The sequence below is a fragment of the Limulus polyphemus genome, unplaced genomic scaffold (assembly GCF_000517525.1).
Source record: "Limulus polyphemus unplaced genomic scaffold, Limulus_polyphemus-2.1.2 Scaffold6462, whole genome shotgun sequence".
Taxonomy (NCBI): domain Eukaryota; kingdom Metazoa; phylum Arthropoda; class Merostomata; order Xiphosura; family Limulidae; genus Limulus; species Limulus polyphemus.
Window position 1 is genome coordinate 1 of NW_013672072.1, and position 12,115 is coordinate 12,115.

General features: G+C 29.7%; 1 protein-coding gene across 2 annotated transcripts in view; it reads right to left on the bottom strand.

The window, feature by feature from the left end:
• Positions 1 to 3,940: 3,940 nt before the first annotated feature.
• LOC106473739 (uncharacterized protein C15orf41 homolog) overlaps positions 3,941 to 12,115 on the bottom strand; it is a 44,950-nt gene continuing 36,775 nt past the window's right edge. For both annotated transcript variants that reach the window (XM_022402136.1, XM_022402137.1), the window contains one exon: positions 3,941 to 4,131. In XM_022402136.1, the coding sequence (XP_022257844.1) occupies positions 3,993 to 4,131 (139 nt within the window). In that variant the 3' untranslated portion in view covers positions 3,941 to 3,992. The remainder of the gene's footprint in view (positions 4,132 to 12,115) is intronic.

The following is a 12,115-nucleotide window of genomic DNA, read 5'->3' on the forward strand; positions in this document are numbered from 1 at the left end:
ACATTCTCCTCTTAAAAACAATTGTAAATTGGTTCCAAATGCTGCGATTTGATGTTCTTACATACAACTTGTATGGTGGTATTATTGGTCAGAGACGGTTCAAAGGTCAATAAAAGAAAAAAAAATATATGAATAGATATATATACCGTCATAAGATTTAAGATATTTAGAATAAATACTTGTGCTTTCCTGTTATAATTTGCAGTCCTTCTAGAACGAAAAAGGGGTAATTTAGATTTATCTCCTAATTTTTTTTATGGTAGTTACAAGGTCAGTCAAATCAATCAACCAACCACGTATAGAGTTAAGGTAGAGAAGATAACAGATCAAAGATAGTCATTCAGGAGATTATACAAATGAAAGTTAACAATTTTTAGATGAAGGAAAGTATTTTTAATCTTAAAATCTAAATTACTTTCCATGTTAAATAATCAACATTCCGAAAGAAAAAAAAATACGAGTAAATTTTAAAAAATCTGATATTTTGTTTACTGATAATCTGTAAAATTTTGTGAAGATACGTGTACATTATCAAGTTATAGTATAACTACTCATGGCTACTTTGCACTCAGACCTTTAGTCATGAGTAATATTGTTTATAAGACTTGTTTACCTGTATGTGGCAATACTAAAGAAATTTTATGATAAATAACATCCTAATTTAGCTGTTTAGGAACGTTTATGCAATTTAAATAGTCATGAATAAAATTGTTTTTAAGACTTATTTTCCTGTACATAGTGGTTTGTTGTTTTCTGTTTAGAAACGTTTATGTCACTTAAACAGTCAAGAATAATATTATCCATAAGACTTGTTTACCTGTCTATGACAATACTGAAGAAATTTTAGTAACATCCGAAATTTATTGTTCAGGAATGTTTATGCCATTTAAATGTTACAAATAATATTGTTTATAAGATTTGTTTATCTGTATATGACAATACTGAAGACATTTTCTGTTAAGTAACATTGCAATGTAGCTGTTTAGCAATGTTTATGTTTTTTTAAATAATCATGAATAATATTGCTAAAAAGACTTGCTGGAAACACACAGAAACAACAACAATATAATGCTTATTGTTTGGCAAGAAAACTTGTGATGATACTAGATAACCAGTGATATAGTGCTGGAGCTTTGCCAAAATTTGTCAGACATCAGAATAAACAACAAGCATCACTATGGTTACTTATGTAATCAGTTGCCACTAGGTCACACCCTCAAATTTGTGCATTGTATACAAGCAGGATGCATGCATATCATCACACACAGTCATGCCAACAGTAGTAGTAACAGCTAATCTTTTGAATATTTAGATAGTTGTAAAAACCTAAAATAGTTATAACTGGAAACACTAATTTAATTTTGTTGGTTATATTCATGAATCATGACATTAATTGTTTAAGCTGAAAAAAACTTGAATTAATCAAAAATAATAATGAAAAAGAAATAAAATGTCAATTACTTGGATAGTTGGAATAACTGAAGCACTAATTTTGATTAGTTAATTATTTTTGTTAACTGCTTTGTTACAAGACATTAATTGATTAATTGCCCAACTCTATTGCTTTGTACACACTCAATAAACCAATATTTTTGCCAGGTTAAGGAAAACTTGTATAAAAACTACAAAATTTACACTTAAACCATTCACACTTTGTTGTCAAACTTCTGTGAAAATAATAACTGGATAGATTGCTAGCAGTAAAAGCCTAACTTGGGACATGTCATGACACCAGAGTTCAAGAGGAAGACATCTAAGAGCAGATGCTCTACAGATCTACATTTGTACAAACACAACCTCAGAGCAGGCTTTGTCCAATGAAATTTCCAAGGATAACAAATGGAAACAGCATCCGATTTATAAACCCATCAAAATCTGCTTGATTAGCCATTGGAGACAAAGATGTTATGTGAACATGGATTGGATAAGATTGCTCAGAAGATCCACTAAGAACATGTTCATCACAGATCCTTCAATGATCTCCTGTGTTGTTGGAAATACAAACCATACATGTTGGCTCAAAATGACCAATAAAAACATGTTCATCACAGAAATTGTCTTCAATGACTTTTTGTGGTGTGTGAAGTATGGATGGGACATCACAACTCATAAGAACTACCAAGAACATGTTTATCACATATCTCATCTTCAATGACTTTCTGTGGTGGGTGTGTTGTGTGTGTGTGTGGTGGGGGGATATGATAGCTCAGAACCACCACTAAGAAAATGTTCATCATATATCTTGTCTTTAGTAACTTCCTGTGGTGTGTGAAGTACTTATAAGACATGACGACTAAGAAGAACTACTGGAACATGTTCACAAACCTATAACATTTACAATACTGAATTAAGAAAGTATTGACAGGGTACAAGGATGATTCCTGTAGAGGGAGTGTAAAAAATGATAAAGGCCTGGACATTTTCTATATTACAGCAAAACCTCAACAGTTCCACTGAATAAAAGCAGTTGTTATCACTTGTTAGTTTGAAGAAACTTTGGGTGTTTTTGCCTTTGCACCTGACATTTCAAGGGTCTTTTTTGACCTTGTTAGATCTATCAGCTTCCATACAACAGGTCTTGGAGATAGTATACTGAATATCTTTATCCCACGGCAATTATTTCAAAGAGTATCATCAAGACCACAAAATGGTCTTTGCAGGCAAAGACTGAATGGGTAAGACTTGAATGTTCAGTCTGCTGCATATTGGCAAGGAAACTGGAGATGAAATAGCCTAGTTAGGACTCAAGATCTGAAAAAGCCTTTAAGCAGAGTGAAAAAGATTGAAGTGGTGGAAATACAGAGATAGATGTTTGTGTGAAAAATAAAACAATTCTGATGTTACTTGGTATTTTGATCCTCTGCACTACCTTTTCATTCTTTCCTTCTTGAGTGATATTGTGAATAAAAGTGCAAACCACTACAGTTAAAACATAATGGCTCAACATTACAGTCACTGATGTGACTACAACAGTGAACACAGATATAGAATCCACAGTAAAAATTCTCTGAATGTCCAAATTGCTGACAATTGAACCATCAAAGTGGATGGGGAACATATGGTTGCAAAGGACAGTTTAAGTATCTGGCTTTGATACTGTAATGAAGATGGGGTTTACAAAAGTGGGAATGAGTTTGAAGAACATAAAAATAAAAACTGATACAACAGACATGAAAAATAAGTAAGAGTATTTACCTCCCTTATTACAAAAAGATACTGGAAAAACTAAAGACTTTTTTTCAACATAATGAAACTAAACAGACACTTACACATGGTAATCAGCAGTTTGTGGCTACCATTGATCAAATCATCACTTTTTTCAGCAACCACCTTACAAAAACCACCAGCCAATCATGTCACATTTATTTCAACCCTTTCACACACCATATAACCCCTGCAAAAACCAGTGCAAGCTGACTTGAAGATGAAAGGCACTGTCCTTTCTTCCCCAGAGATTTTTGTAGAAGTGTCACTATGAACTAGGCAGTTGCTGTTAGTTTCAACTTTGTTCATCATGAAGTCTCTGCCTGAACCATATATAAAAGAAGAATTAACATTTTTGTAATTGTAACATTTAACCCTTTTTTTAGGCATTGCTGAAATAGTTTTGATTTTAAAAATGCATTTAAACTAATGACTTTTATGCTGAGGTAGTAAGCAGGCCAAAAAACAAGGTAAGAATGAGCAGCAAGGATCTTTTGTACATTTATTGTTGTGATTCATATTTCAGTCTTTTTAGTAGTTCTGAAAATGTACATAAATTCATGAAGAAATGCTACATTATAAGACTATTGGTATGTATAATAACTCTTAATGTTGGAAGATGTACTCTTGTGCATTTACTAATGTTATATTTGTAAAAACAGCTCATGCTACTTCATTGTTATATAATCTGAAATGTAATAGTAGCATGTATGCTGTGAAAGTTGACAACCAAAGCTATGTTTGAGTATTTATTGACATTAGTATACACTCTACAACTGATGAAAAGGTTAACACTGTCTGAGAGCCTGCGCATTCATGTAAGTAATAATCTTTGGCATACAGTCACAAAGAAGGATACCAGTATTTCTGTGAGTGTCTAGCTCTTCAATGAATCCAAACCAATAAATCACCATTCCAGGACCAAACCTGTAAGATAAAATCAAATATTCTGTTTCTTTAGGAGCATAACTTGAATTATTTTATAGAACTTAATAATTCACACAAAAGAAATTTTCAAATAAATACTGAGTTTGGGAAAATAATTAAGACAATCAGTTTCTAACCAAGTTGAATGAAGAAAGGCTTAATAAACTATTAATATCTTTAGACATAATATTTAAACGATTTTGTGAAAGTTGTTGATGTTATAATTTGAAAGTTGCTAAACTGATCTAGGATAAGATCCATCTACATTTTCACTAATAATAGGAAAGCAGAGTTTTATTCTGGCTTTAACTGAACCATTCCTTAATATACAGTCAAATATAAATTAAACTGGTATGAGTTTGAAGTTAGGACCATATTTTAATTAACTTATTTTTAAAGTAATACAAGTCAGTACTCAATAAATAGAACTTTTGTTACCTAACTGAAGACACAGTATGCTTATTCACAATTAAATATGTAAACACAACTTCAATGATCCTATTGATGAATCACAATGTATTTAAACAATCATGTAAAGTCAATATACATACACAGTTTATGGTAACAGTTAAATCTGTATACACAACATTAATGGTCCTTTTGATGAATCAATGTATTTAAACAATCATGTAAAGTCAATATACATACATAGTTTATGGTAACAGTTAAATCTGTATACACAACATTAATGGTCCTTTTGATGAATCAATGTATTTAAACAATCATGTAAGGTCAATATACACACAAAACATATTTGAGGCCTTGCAGTATGCTTGGGCAATAAAATGAGTTAATGCATAAACTTTTGTAAACTAAGAAAGCAGACAGAAACCAAGAATAATAATTTTTTTTAACCTTATATGAAATAACCATCATAATTATTTAAACAGAGTACTCTTCTGAGGGTAATAACAATAATACGTTTTATTGTAACTCCACTCAGTGTATACAATACATAAATTTCAATGAAGTAATACAGAATAATTTTTCATGAAGCTTATTTATGGAAAACTCAATCAAGAATTGAAAATGCATTATTGGTAATTACATAACAATTGTCGTGGATTGTGAGAGCTCTTACAGTTACATTTTGTTAGAAAGAAAGGAAAAAAAAAGCTGTACATTTGATCCCAATTTATCACAAACTTTAAATAATCAATTGTGCATAATATAATGTTTCATATGATATCAAATCCCTAATAGTTATTAACAGAATCTACAAGTTACAGACAAAACTAATGTGAATAAACATTACATTTATTTGAGAAATTAACTTTTTTAAACTATATTTAATTTGAATTCATCACAGACATTATATTATAATAAAACAAATCACCTAAAGTTAAATCTAGATATCTAATATTATATATATATACATTTTATACAATCATAATCAAAATAATATATTCTGGTAATAAGTTTTCTGAAAAAATACCATTATTAACTTTTGTAAATTGTTAGTGAATATTCATGATTTCAGTTTAATCTGTGTTTACACAAGTTTCAATTATATATAACATTAGTTTATCATAATCTATATGTAAAATTTGTATGCTAAGTTTCACACCAATATGAGTTGTAGTTAAGGTTTTATCACCCACATATTGATATGTTGTACTATTTAAACCTATATTGGACAAATAATTAACATACACGTTACATAGTAATGAACCTAAAACAAAACCCTGTAAGACTTTATACTTCATAGCTATTCGATCACTATTTATATTTTTAACTCATTGCTGCATGTATTATACTCACATAACCAATAAACCATTTTTATAACTCATCTCTTATACCCATCAAGTATAAGTGAAAATTGTCATAATAATCATATTTAAAATCTTTATATTATATTGTGTTATTGCACAATTATCACTAACAAGCACTTATATACAGAATAAAATAGTTAAGTTAATGACAACATCAATCCTATTTGTATAAATTATCGTTCAATGAATATTACTCAGTTTGTCTATTAACATCAGTTAACAACCAGTCTTTTAACTTTTTCTTTTCGTCTGAAAGTATATTTATATTCCATAAATAATGGGGAGTTGGTTCATTATATATGGTATTTTATACTCTCTTTTTCCATACTTATTATTATATTTTGGAATTTCCTAATTAATATTTTCTAATGTTCTAGTATTATATATATATATATGACATTTTAATACTTTATTATTTATGCTGTAATAGGGATTTATTATTATCATATACACTGTTCAAAACAATTAAGGAAGCAACAAAAAGAAATGAGCTCAATGCTTCGGTAAATAACAAAGATAACAGAAATGTTAACTCAAAAAACCTTTTATTATGAAATTTTCTTAACCAAAAAAAAAAGTGTAATCCATGTAGTGTGTAAAACATGAGGAACACAAAACTAAAATTCACAATTAACCTCTAGTAAGAGGTATGACTACCTTAAGCTTGTATACACTCTCGACAACATCTTAGCATGCTTCTGACAATGCATCTGATGTAGTCTTGAAACATGGCATTCCATTTCTCTGTCAAGGCTTATTGCAGCTCCTTAACATTGGCAGGGGGATTTGCACAGTGATGAATCTGTCTGTACAGTTGGTCCCACATGTGTTCAATGGAATTTAATTCCAGTGACCTTGCTGGCCAATCCATCACTCGATCCCATGCTGCTCTACGTAATCCATGGATAACCTAGTGATGTGGAGTCTAGAATTATCCTGCACCAATGTGAAATTGTCTCTGATGACACCCACAAAAAGTCTTACAAGGGGGTGTAGAATCCTATCTCCATACCGTTGTGCAGTTGAGGAACTTCTGTCAATAATAATTAGGTCAGTATGACCTTTCAAGCAGATCCCTGCCCAGACCATAACTGAAACTCCACCATAACGATCAAATTCCATGGTATTGCAAGCCGCATAACATTAACCCTGGTATCACCATACAGGTACATGTCTATCACAAGTAGAAACATAAAACCAACTTTTTTCCATAAAGAGTAAAGTTCTCCAATGACAAAGCCACCAGTTGTAGTGTAAACAAGAAAAGTTTAATCTGGCAGCACAATGCTGTATGGACAAAACTAGGCAAGAGTGGGTCTTTTGGCTCTTAATCTATGTTCATGAAGTCTGTTATGAACAGTTTGGTCATATACAAGGGTGTCAGTTGCACAATGAAGGTCAATTTGTAGGCCTCTAGCAGTACTTTGATTATTCCATGTTGGTAATTTCACCATGTAGCAGTCCTGTCTTTGATTTGTGGCAAGTGTATGGCCCTGATAATGTCTCGAGTCTTGCCATCACACTGGGGGCTACATTAAACCTTGTGGTAACAGTTCTCTGTGTAACACCATCTTGCAGCATCTGCACAGCTTGTGCAACCTCATTTTCATCCAAAGAGCACTTAACACAGTGTCAATATCAGAGCACTGAAAAAAACACACATCACAACAAGGAACTTCATGGTCCACTTTAAATTTTATCATGGATGTGAAGGATTTATCTGTAATGCATGAACTACTCAACATTGGATGATGAACAATAATCGGCATCATACATCATTTGTGTTCAGCAAATAATGTTGATACTACTACCATGCTTTTCACACTGAACATTACAATATTTCTTTCTTAATGCTCGCTCACATTCTTGCTCCCTTAATTTTTTTGAGCAGTGTATTTATAAATCTAATAACTGATTTCTTATAATTTCATCTGCTAAGATAAAATTTGTGTTAAATTGATCATTTTTATTCAAAATTATCCACTTAAACATTTTTTTCTGAACAGATTCTGCTAAAGATAGATAAATTATTTTTTAAATATTAATTGTATTCTCCATAATTTCACTGTAATAGGTCTTAACTTATTAGATATCATATCTATGTGTTTAGCCCAAAGTATGTCTTTGTATTAATATTTTCAATATACATACAATTACCAGCAAAATACTAATTATTTTCTACAAATAAATGTTCATATTTAGTATTACATCTTTGATCATAAAATTGTAAACAGTTTTTATTCATACTATTTATATACTGTGAGTAAATTATCACAGTTTTTGGTTTATCAGTATTCATATAGATTTCATTTACATTTAGCCAATACTTTAATTTATTAAAATCTGCTTGTAGGATTTCTTTACCAGCTTCCACGTCAATATGAGTTATAGTTAAAGCTGTATCATCTGCATATTGATATAATTTGTTCTTTAAACCTATGTTTACAATATCATTAACATATAGATTGAATAGTATTGGACCTAAAATAGAGCCTTGTGGAACATCATATTTTAGAGTCATTAGATCACTAATTATTTCCCCAATTCTTACTACTGCAACCCTATTAGTCAAATCATGAACTAATTCTGTAGCTTCCCCCTTATAACCATCATTTATAACTTATCCAGTTGTATTTTATAATTTGATGTATCAAAAGTTCTACTTAAATTAAGAAATAATACAAGTACCTTTTTTTTTTTCAAACTGTAAATTCGTGTTATTTGAAAAATTTTCTAAGAGTAACATGGTACTTTTATTCTTTATAAATCTATATTGACATAAATGTATAATATTATGTTTTTCAATAATATCCAACATTTTGTATATACTTACCTTTCCATTATTTTTTAAATTACAGATAATATTGAAATTTGTCTATAATTATTGAAGTCTTTCATTTTTTACTTATAAATAGGTTTTATCACTGATAATTTAAGTCCATCTGGCATTTTCCTTTCTTCATAGATTAAATTTAATAGGCATGGTATAATCTTTGTTAAAACGATAATATTTCATGTTTTATGTACCTTAACTGCAAACCATACCATCATTTTCTGGTTCTTTTTTAATATTCATTACGTTTACTATATTAATAACTTCTATTATTGGAGGGAAATAAATTGTATTAATCCACGAGAATACACTCTTAACCTAATTATTTCTGTTTGTAACATAGCTATTATCTTTATTATTATGATTACTTTTTAGAATATTTATCTTATTTGTAAGTTCTTTATTAAAATTATTTGCTAAATCTATAATACTTATGTTTATACTCAGAGTTTTATTTATTTTCTCATCAAGTGTTTCAACACTAGCACAATTATCTACTAATTCATTAATATATTTGCAGGTTTCCTTCATATTACCCTGAATATTAGCAAATTTGTTTCATATAGTAATGTCATTTTAGACTTTCTTATAAAACATGTTACAGAATTTCTTTTTGCTTTGTTAGTTGTTTCATTTACTTCATTCTTCTGACATTTATATTTATGTCATATATTATCCTATTCTTTTATTAAATTTAAAAAGATCAGAATTTATCCAAGATTTATGTTGTGTATTCCTCTTTTTTATTTTAATCTCAAACAATGTTTTTCTTTCAATTTAATTTAACACACTAACCAATTGTTTATACACTACCTCAGGATCTTTTAGGCTTAAGAACTCTTCCCAATTATAATTGTTTATATAATTCATAACAGTTTATTTCAGTTTTATTAATCACTAAAACATTATCTATTGTCTTTTTTTCATAGTTTGCTTTATTGTTTATATACTGATTTTTAAATTTACTAATAACATCCTATATTTTTTCCTTTATCACATAACTGGTTATAATTACACCTGTTAGTTTTGAGTAAACATGATTAAACAAATTTTTCACATCTCCATTCTGACCATGTGTTAATATTTATATTTTGCTGAAATCTACTAAACTGTAATGAATTCTGATAGTCATTTACCAGATTTTTGTTTTAATTATTTCTTTTTTTAATATTAATATCACCAAGATATATTATATACCTACAAGTTTTTAGTTCATTTAGTAATTTTTCCAAATTTATAAAAAATAACGATAAGAATTATAATTTGTAGGTCTATAAATTGGAATATTAAACTTTATGATCATCTATCTCAACAGTAAATGATAATAGTTCTGCATCTTCTGAACTTATTTTCACTATTTATAGAGATAAATGTTTTTATAAAATATTAAAATTACTCTTCCTCATTTATTACTCCTACATTTACAAATTTCATCATAACCTTCCAAGTTATAACTTTGGATTTCATGTTCTTTTAAGAATATCTCTGTGATTATTAAAATATCAAAACGTCACCAATAACTGTACACAAATAATCCTACTTATTGTGAATATTATTAATATTTATATGTAAAAGATTCAATATGTTCTAATTCAAATTTAATATGATTTATACTTTCTATTTTTTCACAGTTTATAGCAGTATATTCATTATTTCTCAAAATAATATCCATAGGTTACAACAGTGAAAAGAGAAAAATTAAATTCAATTATAAATTTTCAAAATTGCTATCCAATTTTAATTTTATTACATTATCAGTTTCTGATTTTCTTGCAAAAACATTACCACTTTTTTCTCCATCAAATTTATGTTGTTTTTCTTTTAATTCTGTAACCTACCATAACAGTTCTCTGTTAGCAACTGTCAGATTTTAATTTACCTAAATTAATTTACTCTCATATTATGTTGAATTTGACTTTGTTTAACCACTTTTGAATTTAATTAACAGTGCCACCTTTTTGCTATTATGAACAGGTATTCTATGATCCATTAATATTTCATCTTCTATAAAATCTAGTATATGAAACTCTTGAAATACCCTCTACAGAAAATATTTTAGTTCTTTGTTTTCTTATTCCATGTATCTCTAAGTTGCTTCTTCATTCATACTGACATATAATAGTATGATTTCACAAAAATATATATACAGAAAATACTTTAGTTAAATGTTCTTGTAACAATTTCTGTGGTAAAATGCATCTTAGTGACAATATTACTGTCGTGATCAGTATGTGAACAAAATGGCTGGTATTCATCTCACTATATGTAACCCTTTCCCTTATAAGTCTCATGTTTCCCTGGTGGTAAGAATATGAACCAAAGGAATGGTATTCATCTTTCTGCATGTAACCCTTTTGTTCATAGGTCCAAATGTTTTCCTGGTGGTAAATTTGAACCGATGGGCTGGTATTCACCTTACTGCATATAACCCTTTTACTCATAGGTCAATGTGTTTCTTTGATGGAAAGAATGTGAACCAAATGATTGATATTTATCTTATGCATTTAACCCTTTCCCTCTTAGTTTAATGTTTGTTTCCCTGATGGTCAGAATTCCAAAGAGCATACAGTCCAAAAGAAGAAGAAAGAAAACAGTTTCCAATTATTATTCCAACACACTGACTTGTTATGAAGTTCACAGTTAGTATTCCAACATACTGACTGGTTATAAGGTCTCAGTTAGTATTCCAACACACTGACTAGTTATGACGTTCACAGTTAGTATTCCAACATACTGACTGGTTATGTAGTTCACAGTTAGTATTCCAACATACTGACTGGTTATGTAGTTCACAGTTAGTATTCCAACATACTGACTGGTTATGTAGTTCACAGTTAGTATTCCAACACACTGACTGGTTATGTAGTTCACAGTTAGTATTCCAACACACTGACTGGTTATGTAGTTCACAGTTAGTATTCCAACACACTGACTGGTTATGAAGTTCATAGTTAGTACTCCAACACACTTACTGGTTATGTAGTTCACAGTTAGTATTCCAACATACTGACTGGTTATGTAGTTCACAGTTAGTATTCCAACATACTGACTGGTTATGTAGTTCACAATTAGTATTCCAACATACTGACTGGTTATGTAGTTCACAGTTAGTATTCCAACACACTGACTGGTTATGTAGTTCACAGTTAGTATTCCAACATACTGACTGGTTATGTAGTTCACAGTTAGTATTCAAACATACTGACTGGTTATGTAGTTCACGGTTATGAAGTTCACAGTTAGTATTCCAACATACTGACTAGTTATGAAGTTCACAGTTAGTATTCCAACATACTGACTGGTTATGAAGTTCACAGTTAGTATTCCAACATACTGACTGGTTATGTAGTTCACAGTTAGTATTCTAACACACTGACTG